This window comes from Phodopus roborovskii, unplaced genomic scaffold, assembly GCF_943737965.1.
Source record: "Phodopus roborovskii unplaced genomic scaffold, PHOROB, whole genome shotgun sequence".
Lineage (NCBI taxonomy): Eukaryota > Metazoa > Chordata > Mammalia > Rodentia > Cricetidae > Phodopus > Phodopus roborovskii.
In genome coordinates this window covers 2,761,417-2,787,081 of record NW_026126645.1, presented here as the reverse complement: position 1 = coordinate 2,787,081, position 25,665 = coordinate 2,761,417, and the positions used below count along the sequence as shown (strand labels likewise).

The following is a 25,665-nucleotide window of genomic DNA, read 5'->3' as shown; positions in this document are numbered from 1 at the left end:
GGCTGAAACCAGAGGACCATAAGTTTGAAGATAATCCAGCTATATATATCAAGTTTAAGGCCAGCCTGGGCTCCACAGTACAACCCTAGCTCAAAAAAAAAAAAACAATGAGAAAACAAACCAACAGGCTTCGCACCCAGCATACCCACAGTTCCTCGAAGCCATGAGGGATGTAGAGCAGGCTTTATTCACCCCCATTTTACAGATGAGAACAATTAAGGCTCAGAGAACAGGCCAGCCTGATAGTGGCCTTGAATTTACTTCTTGGCTCTTGGAATTCTTCATTTGGGCCATGGATTGAGTGTTCTGGCTCCCAACCCCTAGTGGCTATACCTGGCTCCTCACCGGGTATGCAATGCCATCGAGGCCTAGATTCAAGTCACCTCAGTCCCACCAATGCAGACAGGTACAGCAGGATCGGTGGGTAGGCACAGGGTAGTACATGTCACCTGGGGAACCTGGCAGGCTGACTGACTAACTGGGCCGTGAGGATCTGGAACAAAAGTCCCTGGGTACATCTAGCAGGGGACCACTCATCTTCAGCCTCAAGCCCCTGGCACAGCTGGATCCCAACTCTGAATTCATTTCTTTTACCAGGGTTGCTCTATTACCTAGTGGTTCTCAGGGCAGGTCATATTACTACCCTCTCTGGGCGTCCTCCATGGCTCCCTGATGCCTATGGATAAGATGCAACCTCCTCAGACCTGCATCTAAGACCTGCATCCAAGGCTCTCTACATCCTAGCTTCTTTGTACATGGCTCCAACTGCAGCGATGTGTAGCCCTGAGCCCACTGCAAGCTGCCTGTCTATTTTACCAGTGTCCAAAGTGCCCCAGTGACCCCCCCTGCCAACTTTATTCTGCTGAGCCCTCTCTACCCGTCCAGTTGCCGCTTCCTCTGAGATGCTGTCCCTGATTCCATATCCAGAGCTGATTTTCCCACGTGTGACCCAGGTTTTCCAGTCTGGACCAGCCACTCCTGCGGCTTCTCCTGCAGTGAGTTCATCTATCGGGCATGAGTCTGGGTGCTCCTTGAGGCAGGGACCTGTGGGTCGGTCTCTGCAATGAAGTCCTTGGCACAGGCTAAAGGAATCAATGTTCACTGAATGACTGTGACTCTGCTCCTACCCCAGCCAGAGGGGGAGCAGCCAAGGACAGCTGCCAGAAAGGAGGAGAATGAGCCAAGCCAACAGAGCAGGAAGGGCCATACATTCCAGGGAGAACATTTTGGAAAAGTCAAGTCATCAAGTCTCAGGGAAGCAGTATGTCTTCTGCAAGCAGGATAACTGGACCCTTGAGAGTGGAAAAGATGGCCTGTGGGGTAACTGACTGACCTGAACGGCAGGTGTGTGGGGTGTGTTTATTGCCAGGTGAGCTAGGATTCTATCTGGTACTCTGTGAGGCACTGTGGGGTAGGATCCTTGACGGGATGTAGGCTTTAGATTTGTCACCTAGCTGCCCTGCACAGATTCAGTGTATCTACCAGTACCAAGCTCTCAGTGCTGGGACTATAGTGAACAAGCAGACTTCGATCTCATTCAAAATGAGGGCTCCAAGAGGGCTGAAGATGTGGCTCAACTGGAAGAGTGCTTGCCTAGCATGTACCAAGTCCTGGTTTCAATCCCTAACATCACATAAAACTAGGTATGGTGGCACTTGTCTGCAGTCCCAGCACTTAGGAGGTAGAGACAGAAAGATCAGAGCACAGGGCTACATTGTGATTTAAGGGCAGCCAGGGTTTGATGAGACTTCATCTAAGAAACAGTGAGGGCTTCAGGAAACATCAGATCACTAACATTACAATGATCCATTTTACAGATGCAAAAAATGAGGTCCAGAGAGGAGAGACTACTTAACTTCCCTGCAGTCACACTAGAAAGTGCTGGAGTCAGCTGGGTGTTGGTGGTGCACGCCTTTAATTCCAGCGCTGGGAGGCAGAGGCAGGCGATCTCTGAGTTCGAGGCCAGCCTGGTCTACAGAGTGAGTTCCAGGAAAACAATACAGAGGAACACTATCTTGAAAAACCAAAAAATATACAAATAAATAAAAATAAAGGAAGAAAGAAAGAAAGAAAGGAAGAAAGGAAGAAAGGAAGGAAGGAAAAGAAAAAAGAAAAGTGGTCTACCTGGGCCATCTGTGCCTCCTCCCTGTCCTGCCCACTCAGATGGAGAGAATGCACACCACACACACCCCACACACCCATGCATTAGTGATTTTTTTTGTTCTGTGTTGTCTCATTTTTCATTTTTGTGGCTACAGTCCTGGCATCTTAGAAATAACACAGATGTGGAGATGAACAGACATGTACCCACATCCTAGTGTGCTTGTTTTCCCGTGTCTGACATCAGCTTCCTCATCTGTAAAGTAGGATCCCAGGGCATGTTTCCTGTAAGTTGCCAGGAGCCTGAAATGGGGCTAAAAGACTTGGCCAACCTTTAATATACCCTCAGTGTCTAACGAATACTCCCTCCTCATGTCCTTGGGTCTTAGACATTAGTGCGGATGAACAGTATACGAGGCCCTAGAGAATTCCAGCCCAACATGGGCTTGGGCAGAGCTGACGAGGTGGGTTGAGAAGCAGGGGGCATACATCTACCCCAGCCTGTGAGCAGGGGCCCCGTGCAGCCACCTCCCGTCGGCCTGATGCTAACGACTTCAGTGTGTCTCCCCTTTTAGCTCAAATATTTCTGAAATGCATACTGCTCATTCACACGTAGCCGGAGGGGCCGGCGGGCCTCCCCAGCCTGTGCAATCAGGGCCTCCTGATTGCTTTCTTCTGTGCAGTCTCCAGGAAGCAGAGGGGGTGCGGTACAGCAGGGCCAGGGCCAAAGCCACTCCCGAGGCCCAAAGCGTGTTTTCTCCAGAGGAAACACACTCTGGTTCCAGTTTTTGCCTGATGGCTGAGAATTTGTGTGGCCCTCACTCTCCTCAGCACTCCACTGGGTTCTTTGTTGTTGTGCTTTTGTTTCTAACGGCACTTCACTCCGTCAAGGCCCCGTAACTGGTCTTCCTGGTTACCAGGAGATGCGGGGGCAGATGGACAGCTGTGTTAAACAGGAGCTGAGCAGGTGACAGCAACGAGGCTGCTGAGCATGTCGGCTGCTGGGCATGGCCCAGTGCAGGGGCTTGGCAAGCTGCTGCCCTTTAACAGGCAGCTCTGCTCCAACCCATGCCCAGCTAGAGTCTCCTACCAGTGTCACCCAGCTGGCTCCACCTCCACCGGCTACCATGAGCTAAGTTCCTTCTCCCCTCTTTGCCTTTGCCTCTGGTGTCCCTCCACCTGGCCCACTGTCATAGCTAGTTTTTGTCAACTTGACGCAGACCTAGTCATACTTGGGAAGAAAGAATCTTAATTGATGAATTGCCTCCATCTGATTGGATTGTAGGCATGTGTATGGGAGCATTTTCTTGATTGCTGATTAATGTGGGAGGGCCCAGCCCACTGTGGGTAGTGCCATCCCTGGGCTCTATGAGAAAGGTAGCTAACCAAGCCATTGAGTAGCATTCCTTCGTGGTCATACATAGTTCCTGTCTCCAGGATCCTGCCTGGAGTTCCTACTTGGCTTCTCTTGGTGGTGGGCTGTAACTTATAAGCCTGATAAAAACCTTTCTTACACAAGTGTAAATGGAGTTTTTCCATTACAGTTCCACAAACACTTACTATTAGTTATAAATGCTTGGCTTGTTACTAATTAGCTCTTACATCTTAAATTAACCCATATTTCTTAAATTAACCCATATTTCTTATCTATGCTCTACTACATGGCCGTACCTTTTCTCAGCATGGCTTATTCATCTCCTGCTTCCTCTGCATCTGGCTGTCGACTTTGCCCTCCTTCTTCTCTGAGCTCTCATTTTGTCTTCAAGTCCTGCCTAACCTCTACCTGCCTAGCTATTGGCCAGTCAGCTCTTTTCCTAAACCTTGGCAAAATCACATCTTCAAAGTGTACAAAAAGATTATTCCATAATACACAAGGTTAGATTTGGTTTGTGTTTTATCATAGCAACAGAAAGCAAACTATGACAACACACACAACCCAACCCACCCAGAAGTGGCTAGCTCCCTCCTAAACAGCTCTCAAGCCTCCATCATGCTTTTTCTTCCTCCAGGAATCTGTCCCCACAACCTGGCACTTCCAACCCTGTCCTCCCAAACTTACCTCCCACAACCACAGCACACCTCACACATTCTGAGCTGTGGTCCTTATCACATCTACATGGTGATTAATTATCTGTGTACAGTGACAGCAGTTTCCCTGTGTGAGGGATTGCTACCATCACTGTGTGCATGAGGGTGAGGTAGACTGATGGAACCCAGTGGTCCCTAGAGTGTGTGTCGCAAGGTGGTGTTAGGTGACCCGCAGATGGATGTTGGCAATTGTAGTTCTCATATTTAGTTTCCTTTCTTCTAACAGCAGTGATACTGACTTTCCATTTATAATAATGAGGTATTTTTCCCTCTTTAAAATGCACTTAAGAAAAGTCAATTGGAACGAGAAAATTAAATGAATCATAGTGGTCTGCATTCTGATTGGAAGTGGGAAGGCCAAAGTCCTGTCTACATGACAGGTTCTAACTTGCAAGGTTGATGGCACAGACTCCCGACATGGGATGAGGGGATGTCCCATGTGCCAAGCCCCTTCCTGGGTCCTAGGGATTTGGAGCCCACCCTTCAGGGGTGTACAGCTAATGAGAAGAATGGCAGACAGGGAAAGGACTTGAGCTGCAGAGGTGTGTGGTGAGTGGGCAACCTGACAAGTTCCTAAGTCTCCACTGGCCTCTGTTTTCCGATTTGTGAAATGGTAACATATTGAATACCTCTTGGCATTGTGCAGATGTGAGTGTGTTTTTGGCTATTTTTTTTTCATTGTGTGTGTGTGTGTGTGTGTGTGTGTGTTGAATTTGTTTGTCTTGTATGTGAGAGTTTGTGTGTGCTATGACCCACATGTGGAGATCAAGGGACAACTTTTAGGAAGTGGTTATCTCCTTCTACCATGTGGGTCCCTGGGATTGAATTCAGGGTGTCACACTTGGTAGCAAGTACCTTAACCATTGAGCCATCTCCCTGGCCTGTTGTTTCGAATGAAACAGGGTCTCCAATAGCTCAAGCTAGCCTGGCACTCATTATGTAGGTGAGGATGACCTTGAACTCCCAATCTTCCTCCCAAATTCTGGAATTAAGGTATGCCCATGACCCTGCCTGGCTTCTGGGTCTTAAGGGGGCCTCAGTGAACTTTAGCTTGCTCTCCCTTTGCAGATTTTGGGATTAGAGAGCTGTTCAGAGTACTGTGAGAGGAAGTGCTGGGAAAGAATTTAGGGTTGTTTTCCTGAGCCCACCCAGTTGCCTGAGGCAAGAACTATGATTTCCAGATTTTCAGGGCATGGGGCCTGACTTCTCTGACAGATTTGAGTAGAACAAAGAAGCTGGGATGTCCTGGGGAGGCCGTCTCAGATGGAGCAAGAAGGGGTCCTTGGGGGCTGTGGCCGTCCAGGGAGGTCTGATGTTCCTGAGATGTTGGCAAGCCTTGTCGTCTCTGTGAGCAGGAGAGCTAGGCAGGCTGCTTCCAAGGCCTTTGGCCTCCTCTGTGTTCTATCTAAGAGGCTGGCTCATGGGTGGTGAGAGTGCATGGCACTGGATGGGCCTGGGAGCTCTGTGCTACACATAAGGTAATAGCCAGTGCTTATGTCTCCAGGTATAAGGGCTCTGGCTCGCATGTACCCCTCATGGTTACCTCCTGCCCACACCCAGAAGGAATTCAGGTGAGGAAAATGGAACTTTGAAAGATTCAAGTTTAACAGAGTTTGGTTCCACATACCAATAATCCCAGCTCCTCAGGAACCCAAGGCAGAAGGATTTCAAGTTTAAGGCCCAGCCTGAGAAGCTATTGTAGAACCTTTTAAAATACAAACAAAAGGCTGGGTATATAGCTTAGTGGTAGAATGCTTTCCTAGCATGTACAAAGCCCTGGGTTCAAAGAGAGGGAAGGAGGGAGGGGGGAGAGAGGAAGAGAGAGAGAGAGAGAGAGAGAGAGAGAGAGAGAGAATTGCAAGGTCAGCCAGCACAAGAGAGAGCCTGTGTGTTAAAATTGAGGTTTCAACCAAGCATGGTGGTGTACACCTGTATTCCTAGTACTCAAGAGGCAGAGGCAGGAGGATAGCTGCTAATTCTAGGCCAGGCTGAATGATACAGTGGGTTCTTTCTTTTCTTTTTTCTTTTTAGATGTTACATTTTAATTATTTTTATTTATTGTGCATGTAATACACACACACACACACACACACACATGCACGTGTCATGGTGCATATATGAGAGTCAGAGGACAACTTGCAGGAGTCAGTTTTCTCTTTTCATTGTGTGGGTCCTGGCAGTCAAACTCAGATCATCAGGTTTGGTGCAAGTACTTTACCTAACAGAGTCTTCTTGCTGGTCCTGCACTGAGTTCTAATTCAGTCAGAGTGAGATCCCATCACACAAGAAAACTAAACAAGAAGTCAGGGTCCCTGCCCTGTTCACTTCCCTTTGCACAGGCAAAGGGTAGAGGGGGATGTTAGGGTTAAAAGGCCAAGGTGGGGAAGAACAGCCCTGTGCCACCTCCTGCCAAAGGGGTCACAGTTTCTAGAAAGCTGATTGGAGGCAAACCCAGGTGAGGGAAGAGCAGGGTCAGGGCTCACTTGGATCCTACCTGCACCTTTTCCTCCCCCTTGGTTCCTTTCTGGGAAGTGGCCACCCTCTTGTTTATTCTTCGAGCAGGTTCCCACCCCACTGACCATGTGGGGTGGGAGGAGGACAGTGTCCAGGGCTTCTGGGGAGCCAGATTTAAGCCCCAACTTTTATAATGTGCCTCCTGGCGGCATGACATTTGTAACCCCCTGGGTCCAACCTGAGTTTCCATGTCACTTCCCAGCCCCTCCTCCTCTAAGCCATAGAGTCTTCCAGTGCTTTTTTCCTTGGGGTCAGCCCAGGAAGCTAGCCAAGGGGTGGGGCCACCTGCTTGGCGGGCTGGCCTCCCATCCGACCCTGCTCTATCCCAGGAGAACCTCCCCTCTCCCTGCCAGCAGCTGCTTGCAGGGCCCAGGCTGAGAGCCCAGCTTGGCGCGTCTCTGGCTGAGTCCGATGAGAGAAAACAGGTTAAAAGTTCAGCCCTTGTTCTCTCCAGGAAGAAGAATCTGTAGCATTCGAGTGTGAAAAGGAACCTTCTTTCAGCTCCACAGTTACACAATGGAACTTCCCCCCAATTTGCCATCAAAAGGATGCCCTTGGCACTGGCTCCCACTGTCCCTGGCACCCTCCCCCCATGACCCCCTCTCAAGCGCAAAAGGACACAGTGACCACAGACTCGAGCCCCAGGCAGTCATGAGGCTCTTCTGCAGCCTCTCTTGTCAGCTTGGAGGTCTGGCTGGGGTCGCCTCCGCCCAGACACTCCTCCCTTTCCCACCCTCCATCGCCACCACCCTGTCATAGTTCACACCTCATTGCCTTCCATTTGGACCTTCTCTGCAGCCCAGACACTCTCCTGGCCCTGGTGCATCTAGCATAGACCAAATGATGAGTTGTTTCAAGTGCATAGAAGTGTAGATGATAGGAGGCAAGATGCCTGTGTGTCCCAGTCCTTGACCAACGCTTGTACAGTCTTCTCCCAATGGTCCAGATACCCTCTTTGCAAAATGAGGCTACTAGACAAGACCAGGCAAGCACCTCACATGGTCTTCTTTTCATTTCCAGGAACTCTGTGGAGGAAGTAATCAGTGACCACAGAGTATAGAGATTGATTAGTGATGCCTGCACTGGATGCAGAGATGGCCCCATAATGTGGGTACTCAATAATGATGCTTCTACTGGGCATGGAATGGAGGTGTGAGCTTTTAGATCTCCTGCTTATACCTTCATAGTTAATTATACTCATCTCCATCTACAGTCTATGAGCTTCTCCATTGTGGGGTATTTTAAAATAATAATTATTTTAAAATAATAATTAGTGTGTGCACATGCATGTATATGATGGGACTAACCCACGCCTCTATGTGCATGTGCTTGTTAGGGAACAATTTTGTGGAGTTGGCTGTCTGCTTCCACCTTCATGTGGGTTCTAGAGATTGAACTCAGGTGGTTCAACAAGGCCTTTACCTACTGAGCCATCTCACTGGCCTCCCCACCGTTGAGCCATTGTTTTCTTTCTTGCAGTACCCAGGCCAGTTCCTGGTATATAGTGGACATTAAGATATATTTTTTGAGTGAATGTTTGAAAGCATCTGTGTAAATCCATTCAATGTCTTACAATTCAGCCCAGTTTTGACAGCCCTTGGTAGGAAAGGACTAGAAGGAAAGGATACTGACTCTGACCTGGGATTAACAGGATCTCCAAGGCCTAAGGATCTCCTTCACTTTAAGCAGTTGGCTTCCCCCTGCCCCCAGCTGCTGGTTCCAACAGTTTTGAGTCTTTGGAACTCCATAGAGCAAGTGACAATCACACTCTGAAGTCTGTTCTTAATCTCTTCTGGGCTTCATCCTGGGGTGGAGTTGGCTAGACACTGGAGGAGGGACTCCAGGATGGGACATGGTATAAGGAATGACTGTTAGTTCCTGGAAAAGAGCGAGGGTACCAACTCAGCATGTATTCCAAGGACAGTAAGGCAAATGATGGGTCCCCAGAAATTGAAGAGGGACCCCCTCCAAGGCTGGCATTCCAGTGTTTGAGAATTTGATTAAGCTGAAAAGCAAATAGATACTTGAATTTTGATGTAAAATTTGGAGGGATTGGTGGTGGGTCCTTTGGAATACATAAGAGAGAACCCTACTTAAGTTCCTCTACCAGGCCAGGGGGTGGTGGCTCATACTTTTAATCCCAGTACTTGGGAGGCAGAGGCAGGCAGATCTCTGAGTTTGAGGCCAACCTGTTCTACAGAGTGAGTTCCAGGACAGCCAGGGCTACACGGAGAAACCCTAACTAGAAAACAAAACAAAACAGAAAAGACTCTTCACCAGGAAGGAGGGGCAAATAATGAGATGTGGTTAGCTGCTGGGTGAGCACAGAGAGAGGGGTGCAGCCAGCAGAAAATGAACCCTAGCAATTGGCTAGGCTTTTGGAATAAGAGGGAATGTGGAACAGGGAGGCTGGGTTTCCAGGACAAGTGGTCTGGAGCATTGGAGGAAATTCTGTAATGAAGAGCCTTGAAGGGTGGGATCCCAGGCTCAGCAGAGTAACTGATGGCACTGGGAGGTGGGGCGGGTGGTGACGCTTTGCTCTTCCCACAGAAACATTGATGGATTCTACCACGGCGACGGCTGAGCTGGGCTGGATGGTGCATCCCCCATCAGGGGTGAGTTCTGGTCCCTCAAACCTTGCTTGGCTGGCTCCCAGCATGCCCCAGAGTCCACTGATGCCTCAAACATGCCCTCATATCCCAGCCCCTTTCCTCTCTTAAGGGCTGGGCCTCTCACATTCCACCCTCCCCATCCCACCCACCCTGGATTGAGAGTACCCGTTCCCATGACAACATGTGGACACTTTGGCCTTTATCCTGTAGAATTCCCCAGGGGAGACTGAGAAGTAGGTACTCACATGACACCCATTTCAGGAGAGGGAAGTATACCGCTTGAGATTCTGTTCTGGGTCAGAGACCACATCAAGCACCTTTTATATGCCATTTCCAATACAGAAGTTCAGAGAAGTAGCCACCTGCCTGAGGCCTGACAGCTTCTAATGAAGGAGTTCAGGGTTGTTTGTGGTTTGGTTTTTGGTGCTTGGGGAATAGACCCAGGGCCTCATAAAAATATTCTACCACTGAGCTGTACCCCAACTGGGACTTAGGTTTGTATTGGGGACTAACTCCTCACCACCCCAACACTGGATCTCCATAATACAAGGATCCCCTAAGTATGTATCCCTGAGTTCTTTTATGTTTGTTTTTAGAAAGGGTCTCATGTATCACAGGCTAGCTGCAAACTAGCTGTGTAACTAAGGAGACATTGAACGTCTGCTCCTCCTGCCTCTACTTCCTGGATGTTGTGATTACAGGTGTGCACCACCATGACCAGATCTGTTCAATGCTGGGAATGAAACCCAGGGTCTTGTGAGTGCTGGGCAAACAATCTAGCAGCTGAGCTACATCCCCAGCTCTTTCCTGAGTTCTTATCACATCCCTTCGGAAGGGTCTGAGCCAGTGTCTGCTCCCAGTATCCTGAGAAAAAGATGAGGCTAGATGGGTCTTCCTGCCTCCCCTAGCATTGTCCCAATTCCACCTGTCAGCTGAGACCATGGGTAGCCCCTTTGCCTTTCTGACACTGGTGTTTTACCTGTGAAAGAGTAGTCTTCCCCACTGCTACCAGAGGTTTCCCCTAGAGCATAACACAGAGGCTGGCATGGGCTGCCCCCAATAGAGAGCAGCTAAAACATCATCCTCATCACCACCACCATCATCATCACCACCACCATCAATTTTAATATTCACTCTGCCGTGGTCTCTGGGGAGGCCCTGGACTCTACAGCCCATCCCCCTCCCAACTCCAGTCTTCCAAGGGGACTCAGCTGCAGCCCTAGGGATCCATACCCACCCCCCCAGGCCTCGCTCTCAATAGGCAGGGCCCCAGGGTCAGCCTTCTTTCTGTGGCTCTTTCTTGTCACCAATTTTCCATCTGCGAAGACTGCTGGGCCCACGGCCCCACCCTGCCAGTAATGAGGCCAGGCTGGGCTGCAGGGCCCCGGACGCAATTATTTGGGGTGTTTGGGCTGCAGGGCCTCCGCATGTTAATTAGAGAGAGGGGAGAAAGGCAGAGTGCTCTAATTAAGTGCTCTAATTAAGTTCTGAGGAAGAGCAGCGGTTGTAACAAGGGGCTGACTTTGTCACATGGTGCCACCAAAAGGAAAAAAAAAATTAAATGTGATATAGGGAGCTTCAGAGTGGCCATTGAGGTAGAGGCTGGGCCAGAAAGCTCTGGCTCTGGCTTTCCAATGTACGTGTACCTCTTACAGCATCTAGCTCCCTCCAGATCCTGCACAGGATGGCCCAGGAAAGAGCAGCCACTGACATCCGTGATCATCCAACATCCCCATTGTCCCATTTAGCAAATGGGGAAATCAAGGCCCAGAGAAGGGAGAGGAACTACCCAAGCTCATGCAACATGTAGTGTTTATTCTGAGGCAAGATGGACAAGCCTGATGACAGGACCAGGACTCTGTGACTTCAGTCAAGTGGCCTCACCTGTTTGGTCTCCTCTCCCCCTTCTGCAAAATGGAGCTCACATGCTATTCGTGAGAATCATGAGAAGGAATGAGACACAGTGAAGGTGCCAGCCTCGGGCCTGGCCTGGGTGGGAGGACCAGTCCTACCCTGGGTGGGGGGCACAGAGGCAGAGAAGGAAACTGCCCTCAATAGGAACTCCAATCCTTTGGGGAGACCAGATTCAGGAGGCTGAGTGTTCCATGTCCCCAGACAGAGTCAGTGAATGCAAACACAGGCGGCTGTGGACAGGTGCTGCAACAGGCCCAGATGTTTGAGAGTGTTTGAGTCCTGGGAATGTACAGTGACAGAGGGCTTTGTGGAACATGTGCAAGTCCTGGGGTTCTATCCTCAGCAGCACAGGAGAAAAGATGAACAAAGGGCACTCGAGAGAGTCACAGGATTGGACAGAGGCCCAGCTATGGAGATGAGTCCATCCCCAGTCTGCAGAGCTATGGAGATGAGCCCATCCCCAGTCTGCAGAGCTATGGAGATGAGTCCATCCCCAGTCTGCAGAAGTGACTGGGTCCCACACTCTGTCTGCTCATAGGCATTGCAGCCCCCACAGCATGGATACTTAGAGGTTCTCTATGGTTAGTTATGACTCAGGAAGGGATTTAGGGAAGTGTCTGATCACTTTCTCCAGACAGGGTCGGTGGGCTAGGGGGCCGCGGTCAGCTCCTTCTGGGTACCAGGAGGCACCAATTCCCAGAAGAGATCTCAGTCAGTGCAAGTCCCCGAGGGAAGCTGCTGTCTGGGGAAGGACCCTGGCTTCCCTGTCACCCTCAACCAGTAGGGGTATGGGCCATCTTCTTCCATCATACCCAGAGTCTCCAGAGGGCAAAGACAGTATCTCTCTCACCAGCAGGGAGCTCTCAGGAGGCAGAGGCTCTGTCTCCCCCACCAAACAAGTAGTAGTCACGTGTGTCCAGTGTCCCATGTCCTATTCTCCCAGTGACCCCACCCCACCCCAATGCATGAAGCTGTCTCCTTGTATCAGAAAGTCCCTGCCAACTGGACCCTCCTGAGCCTGAGGCTTGTAGTTTTTTGTCAGATTAGTGAACCCTGACAGTCAGAGCTACATATCCCATGATGTCTAGGGGGGAAGGGTTATGGGCCTCTAACCATCAGATTGGCATGGCACTCATAGACTGGAGAATTCTTTAAGGTCGAGGCTTAAGTGTCTCCTCCATCAGATGGAAAGGTCTCTCCATCATCAGACTGGCGGGTTCCCCAAAGCATTGTCTGTATTTGCCCCCTCCCCGTCTTCAGATGGTGTTTGCTGTGGCTAAGCCACTTTCCCCAACTGACTAGTGTTTCACCCACAGTGGGAAGAGGTGAGCGGCTACGATGAGAACATGAACACGATCCGCACCTACCAGGTGTGCAATGTCTTTGAGTCAAGCCAGAACAACTGGCTGCGGACCAAATTTATCCGGCGCCGTGGTGCCCACCGCATCCACGTGGAGATGAAGTTCTCAGTGCGGGACTGCAGCAGTATTCCCAGCGTGCCCGGCTCCTGCAAGGAGACCTTCAACCTCTACTACTATGAGGCTGACTTTGACTTAGCCACCAAGACCTTCCCCAACTGGATGGAGAATCCGTGGGTGAAGGTAGACACCATTGCAGCGGATGAAAGCTTCTCCCAGGTGGACCTGGGTGGCCGAGTCATGAAAATCAACACCGAGGTGCGAAGCTTTGGTCCTGTGTCCCGCAATGGCTTCTACCTGGCTTTCCAGGACTACGGTGGCTGTATGTCCCTCATTGCTGTGCGTGTATTCTACCGAAAGTGCCCCAGAGTCATCCAGAATGGTGCCATCTTCCAGGAGACACTGTCAGGGGCTGAGAGTACTTCACTGGTGGCTGCTCGGGGCAGTTGCATCCCAAATGCTGAAGAAGTGGATGTGCCCATCAAACTCTACTGTAACGGGGATGGTGAATGGCTGGTGCCCATCGGTCGCTGCATGTGCAAGGCAGGCTTCGAAGCTGTGGAGAATGGCACCATCTGCAGAGGTAAGGGGCGGGGCGGGGCCCTGCAGAGGCATGGTGATAGACTTGGCTCTGACTGGCAAGGGTGGAGGTCTGGGGTAACTGCAAGGCTTTCCATGGCTGGCTTTCCAAGCCTTCTTAGCTAGCACTTCCTGGACAATGGTTTGTGTTCATAGAACAGGTGTGTGTATACAGATGCCCTGGGGAGTAAGAGGATGCAGAGGGCTTGTTTTAATTATTGTGCAATTACTTAGGATGGTAAATGATTCTTTTTCCTTGTTTATTTGTGGAAGTGATGGGGTTTATGTTTAATAAAAGGAGTAAGTCATGACGGACGACTGTTAGATGTTAGCATCCACTGAGCTTGTTCTGGGTCTGTATGGTCCAGACAAGACAATAATGCTTATCTCTCCCCCATGCTACATGGCCATGATGGGTCAGTGTGATACTCCTTCCCCTGGGAGCTGAGTGATGGAGGAGCAGTGTTTGGAATATTGTCGTCATCACAATGGATTGCAGTGGGCTGCAAACAGGTCTTAATGCGGTTTCTTGGAACAACCATACATTACAGCTCTCATTCCAATAGACAGAGTAGGCCCATGGTCACTTGCAATTCAGAGATGGGGACAAGCACTGGCCGACCAGGCCTTACTGTGAACTATTTTTACCATGTGTCAAACATGCGTAGAACATAACTCACATGAAATAGTCCAGGGGAAGCACTGTTTTTTTGAGAAGGAAATTGAGGCTAAGCGAGGTCACAGAGTTATCAGGGGATATGAGGATCTCACTCGGGAATGTGGCTCCAAAGCCCATCTTTGGAACCAATGGGAGTGGCTATTTCATCTAGGGAATCATGGTCATGAACAACAATACAAGCAACGCTTACACAGGACAAAGAATCATGAAGGTGATTCACAAGGATGAGAAGTTTGCAGGAGGTACCTCATGTTGGCAAGAAGGCTGCAAAGGCAGTTAAACCTGTTTTCATTTGTAGCCCTGGCCCTTATTAGCCCAGTGACCTTGGCCATGTGCAAAGACATCTTTCATAGGGTGGTGTGGAGAATCAAGAACTTAAGACATGTAAAATGCTTATCATTGATTCTGACTTGGATTGTGCATAACAGTCTGCTAAATATGATAGTGATGAGAAGTTGTCTTAGCTGTTCTCAGTGGTTGTTATGTAGGGGATTGGAGCCTACTGCGTCATTTCCTTTTGTATTTTCCACTGGAATATGAGGTTAGGTTGGGGCTCTGGGATGTCCCAAATGCCAGGCTTAGAGTTTAGACTGTGTAAAACTAGAGAATGTTTCCTTGGGAATGGAAATAGGATGCTCTGATAAAATCCACTCTTCCTAAGCATCTTCCTCCAGCCTCTTGACACCAGTAGGCAGTACCCCCACCTTTGCTTTGTTTTGGTGTTTTTTGTTTGTTTGTTTGTTTGAGACAGGGTTTCTCTGTGGAGCCCTGGCTATCCTGGAACTTACTCTGTAAACTAAGCTGCCTCCTGAGTGCTGGGATTAAAGGTGATCGCTACCATGCCTAGCTAGGTAGTATTCTCTTATTCCTGGAGTGGTGATTAGGATGGCAAGGTTTCCTAGGGAAGCAGCTACAGTAGTCTCAGAGATGGTGGCTGTGTGTGCTGAGGTGTCACAGTGCTAGGGGACAAAGGCTGCAGCCAGTGAGTGCTTTCCCACAATAGTGGTGAGATCAAGGCTACCTGGAATCTTCCTCTTCCCAGGAAAAGAAATGGGGAAGTTGAGGGGAAAGACCAGTTTTCCGTAGAAGACTGTTGTAGTTTTCTTTCTTTATGTGTACGGGTGTTTTGCCTGATGTCTGTCTATGCACTATATGTGTGCCTAGTACCCACAGAGTCCAGAAGTGGGTATCAGATCCCTTAGAATTAGAATTACAGTTGCAAACAGCCATGTGGGTGCTAGGAACTGAAATTAGGTTCTCTGCAAGAGCAGCCAATGCTCTGGATTACTGAGTCATCTCTCTAGCCCTCTGATGTATTTTTGTTTGTTTGTATTTGTTTATTTTTAAGGTACTAAAGTTGAACCAGAGTCTTAGCTATGCTAGGCAAGCCCTCTGCCACTGAGCCATATCCCAAGCCCACAGGTTCAGTTTTACATCCTTGGAAAGAATGCAGTCTCGGAAGAAGACAGCAGAGATGAGGCAGGGATGCAGTACCCGAAACGCAGAAACCAATTGCTTACGATGGTTGTTTATCCATTATCAAACTCTCTCAGAGCCTGTGTTGTATCAGACCTTGTGCTGAGCCTCAGGTGATCCAAGGGAGAATGCAGCTTCAGACCCACCCTCTGGGGCTCACAGTTCTTGGAGGGAACAGATCTGTTATGAGCAAAGGCTCGAGACAGAAGCCTGGCACTTGGTTTCCATTGGAACTCTTTAACGGCAGCACAGCTGGATACAAGAGGTGAATCAGTGACATCTGAGCTGAGTCTGGAAAGACAGATGTGTTGGTTAGGGGAACCAGAACTTGTGAAGGATGGATTTGCATTGATAAACCCTGAAGGACATGAGTCAACTGGGCCTGGCTGGTCTTGCCAGAACTGAAGGGTCCAGGGGACATGAGAGGAACTGTCATCTGAGGGAGCTCAGCGAAGGAGATGCCTTCAGTTATCTATTGCTGCTTAGCAGAACCTCCCAGGACTTAGCAGGTTACAGCTAGTAGTGATTACCAAGTGGTTTCTGAGGGACAGAAGTGGTCCATCTGTGGCCACTGGCTGCCAACTGCTAGGGCTTCAGTTTCATCCTGAACTTCCCAGGGAGGAGTCATCTTCCTTGATTCCTTCTGAGATTGTCACCCAGACTCTCACATGCACATGGAATCACCTTAGAGAGGACCCAAGACAATGCTAATGTCGTGTGTGTGTGTGTGTGTGTGTGTGTGTGTGTGTGTGTGTGTACCGATTGACATGTGTGTGCTTGAATGCTTATTCCAGAGGCCAACCTCAAGTATTATCCTCGGAAACATCCATTTCTCTCCCACTGGCATGGAGCTGGCCAATTAGGTTAGGCTGGTCAGCCAGTAAGCCCCAGGGATTCTCCTGTTCCCGCCGCCTGCACTAGGACTGCAAGCTTGCACCACAGAGCCCAGAATTTTTATGTAGGTTCTGGGGATTGAACTCTGATCTTCATGCTTGTGGCAAACACTTAACCAACTGAGCCATGGCCCTGCCCCCAAGGCCAGCATCTTTATTACTCAGTATTAGAAGTAACATCCCGCCATCTCTGCCATATTCATTCAAAGTAAGTCCCTGGAATCAGTCCACAGTCCAGAGGGTGGTTCACAAAAACTGGAACCAGGCTCACATTAGAACATGTGGTCAACTAGGTGTGGTGGCCCATGACTTGAATCCCGTACTCAGGAGACAGAGACAGGCAGTTCTCTGTAAGCTCATGGCCAGCTTAGTCTACAGAGTGATATCTACAATGTCCAGGGCTATGTAGAGAGGCCTTGTCTCAAAATAAAACAAAAACAAAACACAAAAATAGAGCATGTGGCCAAAGGTGGGTTCCTGGGATTAAAGTCAAGGTCAAGGTCATAGCTTTCCTTTCAAGCAATGAAAGTGCCAATGAAAGCATGCCCAGCCCAACCCTAGCCGCCCCAGCCCTGGCATGGCACAGCCTAGCCTGGCCACTGTATGCACACAGGGGCTAACTGTGGTATGGCTAACAATCATAGGAGCCTAAGTATTGTGTAGCCTGGAAAAGGCACCCAAATGGGGTGGTGCGGTAAGATGGGCGCTGTGGCTTACATTGAAGTGATGACGGGTGTTCCCTCATCCTGTACTTCAGGGTCGTTGGCTTTTCTTGTGGACCAGAAACAGCTGGCAAATGGTTGAAAACATAGGTGTCTAGATATGGCTCCAATCTCTCCTCAGGCCTGATCATGTGGCTCTGATGAGGAGCACAGCCTTGATGATTCTGTCCTAAGACTGTTAGCTCAGACAGGTAGGGGGATAGCACAGCTTGACCAGAGCATACTGGGGCCGTGGAAGGATGAGATGAGCCCCAGCCCCATCCCAAGAACCTCATCCTAAAGGTGGGAGAAGACCAGAGGGCTTAGAGAAGATCCTCCTATCAGCTGCACATGATCTGATGGGGAAAGCAAAACCAAACCCTCTCTCCTTTTTTTATTAACATTGATTTGAGATGATAAGGGTGGATGCTGTCTTCCTGGCAGGTGGGTAGTAGGTGGGTTCTCATGAGGTGTAGCCACTGCCCTGCAGTGTATATGATTCTAACAAGGGGGATCTAAATACTCTATGCAGTGAGTGGCTGTAAAACTAAGGGCTAGATGAGTCCAGTCTGATCCACTTTCTCTGGAGTCTATAGATGCAGAGCATAGTGGGGGAAACCAGCCATTCTACCATCGGGTATTGTGTGCTGTCTGTATACCATGTAGCCCTCCAGCAAACAAAGGTAGGTTAAGTGCCTACCATGGGTCAGGTGCATACCAGTCATCTGGGCCATGCAAAAGTGAGCCACACAGACCCCAACAGTGTTTAGACCCCTGTCACATATTTCCAGAACTTTGTCTGCATAGGAATATAGGGCAAGAAAAAAGGGAAATGGTAATGAACTAAGTAGTCATAGTCTGGGATGAGGGCGGAGGAGATCTGAGATGATGGCAGGCATCCACAAAACCCCTGCCCCAAGAAGGAAGACTTCTTGGGAAAGATGTCATTTGAGCTGCCAGGAGTCTTCCCAAGGGGACCCAGGAAGACATCCCAAATTGTGAGGGTACCAGAGACACCCTGATACCAGCTGTTGAGGACTGGGGGTGTGGCTCAAGTTGGTAGGGTGCTTGCCTAGTGTACACTAAGTCCTGGCTTGGGTTGCTGGCACTGATGGTGGGGTACACCTGGGATTCCAGCACTGACCATGGTGGGACAAAGCTGGGATTCCAAAACTAACTCAGGAGGAGGAGGCAGGTGGATCTCTGTGTTCAAGGCCAGCCTGGTCTACAGAGTGAGTTCCACAGGAGTAGCATGCAGAATGTAGTCCTGCCTGAGATGAGCTCTACCCAGGAGGTACCTTGAGCCTCTGAGAGGAAGGCATCCTTTCTACCCTAGGATCTCAGAGGACTTCCGGGAGGAAGTGATGCTGGCATAGTCCTGATACAGCAGAGCGTGGTTTAGAGGAGAGAGTAGAAGGGACTATGTGAATGAAATCCCTGAAGTGTGGCACTACAGGGTGATGAATTGCTCTGCTAGATGGGCTAGGGGCCAAAGCATGGCTTATTTAGTTCTATTAATGCCACCTATAGGCTGGTGGGTTGGTGTGTTCATCCTTTTAACACGGTGACACAATGTTGTCATCTACAAAGTTAAACTGTGCAATTAAGTTAATTAAAAAAAATCTTGAACTATTGTATGATGTCTTAAGTAAGTATATTATTTTGTGTTCAGCCACATTCACAGCTATCCTAGGGGACCTGTGGTCTGTGAGTCCCATGTTGGACACACCTCAGATGTTGTCTCTTCCCGATCTGTTGAGTGCCTGATGTGGACCCCCTGCTGCATACATCTACCAAGTGGGTACCCCTTCACAAAAGCCCTTAACCCTCTCCTACCCCAGGATTCCACCCTGGGGGTCCCTAGCAGATGTGCTCAGGTGGCAGGGGTTTTCTGTGGTTCCCACCCAATGCCGTGGGCCTGTCTCTTTGACTCCTGGTGTGTTATCATCTTGATTATAAAGTGCCCTGCCTTGGGTTTCTCTAGATTGCCTCAATCTCCATGTTTCCCTTTGTCCCTCCTTCCCCACCGCAGCCCCTTTCCCACATGGATTACTAGTTTACTGCCTTTGGGAGCCCTGTCCTCTTCCTGTCTTCCATCTATAGTAGAGCTTGGGCAGACCCCCTGGTGAGCACAGTGGCTGCCAGCCTATGAGGATGTTGATTGGCTGGCTCCAGCATAGACTCCAGCTGAGTAGCCCTGAGGCTTTGCCCATGACCTCCCTGCCTCACACCCTGTCCAACCCTGCTCCTCCCAGACCCTAGCAACTCCTTGATCTTGGCTTTGGAGGTCTTCTTTCCAACCTCCTGCTGTCCATGTGACCTTGGGCAAGCCCCTGATCTGTTTTCCCTCCTGAAAAACTGGCTCACAGAAGCATGCTCAGCAGTTTGAGGAATTAGAACTGGGGACTTCTACAAACACTGTCTTGGGTGTGTGCTGATATTTTTTTTTCCTGATGAGCTTTTGATTTTGAGGAAACAATAACTTTTTCTTTATCACAGAAGCACTTGAGGTTATTTGTAGGATCTTAGAAATTACTGATACACAAAGAGGAGAAAATTAAATTTTCCTGTGATCTATCACTAGGGAGGACCTCTGCTAACAGACAGGAGGAGAGCCTTCCAGATATAGGGACTGGTATTTATACATTGTAAATACACATAGCCCAGGCTAGCCTCACATTCACAAACAATTATCCTACTGCATCCTCTAGAGTGTTAATATTACAGGTATATGCCACCAAACTCTTATCATTAATATTTAACTTAACTATCTCATTGTTTTCTTTTCTTTTCTTTTTTTTTTTTTTTTTTTTTTTTTGTTTTGTTTTGTTTTGTTTTGTTTTGAGACAGTCTCAGGTTGGCCTCAAATTTGTTAGGTAGTTGAGGGTGATCTTGAACCCCTGATCTTTGCTTCCACCTCGAGAATGCTGGGGTTACAGATTTTGCCACCACACCTAGCCCTCACTGATCTTTTTCAAGGAAAAAGAGAAAAGAACTGCTGTTCTAACTAATCAGAGTGTTCCGTGGTGGTAAGAGTGGAACTCAGGGCCTTCAGCCTCTAAGATCTTCTCCCACTGGCCACACCCCAGCCCACGGGTTTTTTGACATCACATTCCTGTCCCTCTCTCAGACGCATTACATGCAGGTGGAGTTCTGAGGTACAAATGAGCAATCACCAGTGTACTGACACCCCATAGGGGGTCTGTGGGTGGCTGGCTACATGCATACCTTGTACTTAAGCTGGGTAACTTTCCCAAACCCCATTGCCTGGATTTGTTTAGGAGATGTCACCGGCACGGGTCTAGAAAGTTCCTGGGCATGGACACTTCTTAAAGCCTTGGACACTCATTGCTGGTGCTTGGCTCTGCCCCTCCTGGCAGTTGCTGCCTGCCTGCCTGCCTGTGGGCATGCTCACCAGCAGAGCAGTTGTTTTCTGTTTTACTCCCAGAATGCAGTGCTTCTCTAGCAAAGGGAGGGGAGAGGTGGGGTGAGGCGCAGTGGTCCTCTCTGGGCCCTTGGGATGGTTTCCTTCTAATCTGCTCTCAACCCCAGCCTTCTCCTTAGAGATGGGCCAGTGGCCCAAATGTGTCTGGAGGGAGTCTGGAGGTGGGACCTGGTCAGTCTAGGGGTGTGTAGGAGGGAGGCTGTAGCCTCAAGCATTAGTTGGCTGGGGAAATGGGGTGGAGTTGGAATGCTTGTAGGAGAGGAGACACCCTGCTAGGGGAAGGAGGGTAGAGCTATGGGTGACCTCCACAGACCTCCAGGCTCAGCTCAGCTCAGACCAGGACCACACAGCCCAGCCTTTAGGGAGGGGGAAGGCCTGGACAGATTAGCCAGGGTAGGGATTCTGGCCAGTGCTGGAAAGCTGTTCAGGCCTTTAGAGACTGCTTAAATTCCTCCACTTCCCTTTCCTATCCAGTTCATCCACTGTCCTACACCCCCTGAACACCAGCTTCTTTTTGTAGGGTATATGTGTGTATGCATGTGTGTGTATATGCATGTGTGTGTGAGTGCGTCCCTGTCCTGATACTCATGCAAACATGTGGAGAGCAGAGATCAATGATGTCTTCAGCCACTCTCTACCTTAGTTGTTGAGCCAGTGTCTCTCCGTGATTGGCTAGACTGTATTGGACAGCGAGGATCTTCATGTCTCCTCCCCAGGACTGAGAGTACCAGGCACAAGCCACCTCACTTGGCTTTTTACATAAGTGCTGGATGTCCTGACTTAGATCCTCGTGCTTGGGCCATGTTCCTGTCCTCCCAGACTCCCCTTTTATAACTGGGATCCATGCTGTCTCTCATCAGTCTGTGGAGAGAGCCAGCAAGGTGTGATGGGAAGGACCCAGCTTCTGAAATGGAGAAATGGAGGTGTTAAACCTACCCCACCCCTACTACCCAGGAGCCCCTGGCCCAGAAGAAGGGAAGAGTCAGAAAAGTGAGCCATGAGGGCGGGACTAAAGAGCTCAGGATTAGTATGTGGGACATCTGAAGAGGGGGAGGAGACCATGGTGGGCCATGCAGGACCATTGCTTCCCATCCAGAGAGTGGTGGGCGGAAATGGTCCCAGGAGTAGGGGGAGGCACTCCAGGTGGTCACGAGACCTCAGAGAAGATACTCCCCACCCCTATTACTTATGCCTTCACCCAGCAGCACCCACACTTGCCCAGTGTCTCTCTCCTGTCCTGACTCCTTCCTAAACTTCCCGTTGGATTCAGAAGCAGAGACAAGGCCACCTTGGGACCCCATGTAGTCAACAGTCTCAGAGCTATGATCTCATGACCTCCCACATCTAATTTCTTCCACACCAGTGGTGTCTCTCATGAACACTCCACCCCCACCCCCCCCCCCCCCCCGTGGGTTGCATCCATTGTAAAGAAAAAGAGTGTGAGGTTCAGAGAAGTTTTTGCAGCTGTCCAAGATGACATTGTTATGAGGGCTTGAGCATGGGCTCAGGTTGGCTGGACCTGGAGCCACATTCTGTCATCCTTTCGACCTTATGCTGGCTGCCCCTGACCTAGACAGTACCGGGTGACAGGTTTGGGCCAGGCTGCCTCCACCACACTCCAGCAGGCTCATAAACTGCTGGAGACATTCCCTTCCCTCCGGCCCAGTGCCTTTTCATCTGGCTGGGCCCAGGATCTGGCGAGAGAGGCCCCGTTTATTGAGGAAGTTTATGCATTTAACAGTTTAAGCCTTTCTAAGCCTGTGGTACAACAGGATTTGGGAGCCGTTAACAATGCTGTGTGGTTAAGAGATTTTCATTGCTCTGCAGCAGCTGGCTCAGGGCCCACTGGCCTGTGCTGGCCTCTGCCCCACCCTGTTGGGGTGCCCCCTCCCTGGGGCCTTTGTCTTTAAGTCCTGTCCCTACTGTTTCTCCACATCCTCTCACCCCACGCCTCCAGGTATGAACTTTAAACCTTATAGAAGGAACTGGTGCCCAGAGAGGGAATAGAACTGCCCAAGGCCACACAGCCCCTAAGAGACCCAACTGGATTGGCAAGAAGCCTCAGTGTGTAAAGGTGATTGCCATTGAGGCTGAGGACTTGCATTTGATCCTCACATGATGGAAGGAGAGAACAGACCCCCACAAGTTGTCCTCTGACTTTCACACATGTCATGACATGTGAACCCGGGTACATTATTAAGTAAACAAATATGTACAATTTTAAAAAAGAGAAACCTGAACTAAGGTTTGTGGAGTCTCTTTCCTCCCCACAACCCCCATCCACCTGGGAATGAGGGACAGTATACTATACTGTTAATTCCTTGTTTAGCAGATTCACAAAAGTGCTCAGATACCAAGCCTTGAGCTGTTCAAGGCTTGCACATGGAAGCTTGGCTCACTGAGCTCACTCACTGCCTTCCAGGTACAGAGCCTGCAGAGTCCCTGGGAATAATTCCTCGCTGAGCCTGCCCAGTGGTTTCTCTCCGCCATGGTCACACGTTTCCCATGTGTGCTGTGTTTATTTATTGACACCCGCCTGACTGCAGCAGAGCCTGGGGGCTCCCTGAGTCATCAAGCCTTACCCTATGAGATACTTTGATCTTAATGATGCCCACGTGGTTGCCTTTGCTGTTTTAGAGACGGGAAAACCAAAATCAAATTGCTGGACACTTTGTGAGGTCAGAGCTGGGACTGAAATGCTGCAGTCAGCCTCCCTGGCCTGGGTGTTCCAAGCATCTTGTTTCTACAGTGTCCAGCGTGGAGTGCCCGGCTCCATTGTGCTCCCTCTCATGGTGGGTGCAGGGAGGGATCCCAGAGTTCCCTGAGGGCCTAAGAAAGCTTTAGACAATAACTGGGTAAGAAGAGGGTGGGCGGGGTTTCTCATGCCCAGAGTCCGTGTGGCTATGTAAAAGGTCTGAGGGTAGATTTGACAGTTTATAGATAATCTCCAAGACAACTGAACTGGCCTGTGGCTGGGAGTTCCGCCTGAAGGATGGGCTGGCCTGGAAATGCCTAGCCTCTAGCAGGCCCCCTTTCATTATGGCTGTTGTGGTGTGTGTGCGTGTGTGCACATGGGCATGCATACACACATACAAATTTTCTAGCCACAGTAGTATGTCTGTCTGCCCCACCCATAGGCTGAGGAGAGGGTTACAGCCATCCCTGGTTTACTCAAGTCTGATACCACATGAGCACTCCAGTCCCTTGTTCTTTTGTCCCACTGCCCCAGACCAGGGGGACTGAGGCAGATGGCCCAAGGAAACTTGGCACTTGGAAGGCTGAGGCAGGATTGTGAGTTCTAAGCCATTTCGTATGACACAGCCAGACTGTCAGAGCCCAGGCTTTCCATCCCATGGTACTCCCAAGTCTGTGTCTCTCATAGATTCTACTGGTGAGTTGCATATTGAAGGCCCTGGAGGAATTTAACACATATTGGTCTTGAGTGCATGAGCGCGCGTGCACACACGCTCGCGCGCGCGCGCGCACACATACACACACACACACACACACACACACACACACACTGATGATTTAAAAAAATCTTTATATTGATGGGCGTTGGTGGAGCATGCCTTTAATCTTAGCACTTGGGAGACAGAGGCAAGTGGATCTCTGTGAGTTCGAAGCCAGCCTGGTCTACGGAGCAAGTTCCAGGACAGGTTCCAAAGCAATACAGAGGAATCCTGTCTCAAAAAGCCAAAAATAAAGACCCATTTTATGTGTATGGTTGTGCCGGCATGTATATCTATGTGCCATATGTGTGCCTGATGCATGTGGAGAAGAGAGAGCTGGAGCCACTGGAACTGAAGTTATTAGATGGTTGTAAATTGCCATGTGGATGCTGGGAATCAAACCTGGTCCTTTGGAAGAGCAGCCAGTGTTCACAAATGCTGAGCCATCTCTCCAGCCCACAATGCATCAAATTTTTACTGAATCCTTTATCAACAATAAGGCAGACTATGACAGAGGAAGATTTGGAGATTCAGAGAAGTTGAGCAACCCACTCAAGGTCACACAGCTCCTGGAAAAGTTAGAGATTACTTCCCCTGTTTTCTACTCATACTGCAGGAGCAGGGATATCTGTACCTTCATCATTAGTGTTTTGTTTTGTTTTTAAGTTTTACAATTATTTCAGTAATCACAGAAAGGTGATATCATCTCCCTTTGTCTGAGGCTTAGTATATGACAGTGAGCTGTCCCAGGCTTCACCACCTGGGAGGGCAAGAGCTGGAACTAAGATGGAGTCCACAAGGGTGTTCCATTCTGAAGCTCCATCATGGCCCTGTGATGTCTGCCAACCCTCACAGGACCCACGTGAGACAGGCATTTCTCTCATCCCACTGAAGCAGTTGGACCAGGATGCCCATGAGGCCAGTCCAGGAGGTGGTCCTCTGCCCTGCCGGATGCATGTGAGAAGGGGACCTCACTTTCTCCTAGGGCTTCATAGCTGGTCCTTGCTCTGTCCATCACTGCCTCTTTGAAGTTCCATTGCCAAACCCTTGATCTCTTCTCCCTGGGGCCCAACATCTTGTTTTGTCTAACTCCATTATCTTTCATGAAGTTCAGCCTATCCCACTAACTAACCTGCATTCACCTCACCCCTCAGTCCATCCACTTCAGCCAGAGAGCTCCCCAGAACACCATCTGCTCAGAGTACCCAAGGCTCCTCATCTAGAAAAGAGGCCAGGCCAGGGTCCTGAAGTGGCCCAGGAAGCCTCGAATGCTTTGCCCTCATCTCCTTCAGGTCTTCCTCTCCCATCCTGGCCTCCTGGCTGTTTCTTCTACATGGACTATTCTTCGCTCAGATAGCCATACGTTCTGCGTGTTTTCTTTTGTGTGTGTGTATATATTTGATTATGTGTGAGTACACATGCACGTGAAGGTCAGAGGTAAATATCAGGGGTCTTCCCTAATTATTTTCCACTTTACTTTTTTTTTTCTTAGTGTGTGTTCGTGTGTGTGTGCGTGTGTGTATCTGTGTTTCTGTGTGTGTCTATGTGTGTGATTGTGTCTGTTCATCTATGTGTGTGTGTCTGTCTGTCTGTCTATCTATGTGTATGTGTCTCATTTGTGTGTGTCTGTTTGTGACTATCTGTGTGTGTGCCTATCTGTGCATGTATCTGCCTATCTGTGTGTGTGTCTATCAGTGTGCCTATATGTGTGTGTCTATCTACCCGTCTATGTGTGTGTCTGTCTGTGTTTGTATGTGTGTGTCTATCTGTGTGTGTCTGTATGTGTGTCTACCT

The 25,665-nt window shown here is 49.5% G+C and overlaps 1 protein-coding gene across 5 annotated transcripts in view; it reads left to right on the top strand.

Annotated features, from left to right (window-relative positions):
- Positions 1-25,665, top strand: part of Ephb2 (EPH receptor B2) — a 177,374-nt gene that overhangs the window by 50,441 nt on the left and 101,268 nt on the right. For all 5 annotated transcript variants that reach the window (XM_051173581.1, XM_051173582.1, XM_051173580.1 and 2 more), the window contains exons 2-3: positions 9,253-9,317; positions 12,545-13,229. In XM_051173581.1, the coding sequence (XP_051029538.1) occupies positions 9,253-9,317; positions 12,545-13,229 (750 nt within the window). The remainder of the gene's footprint in view (positions 1-9,252; positions 9,318-12,544; positions 13,230-25,665) is intronic.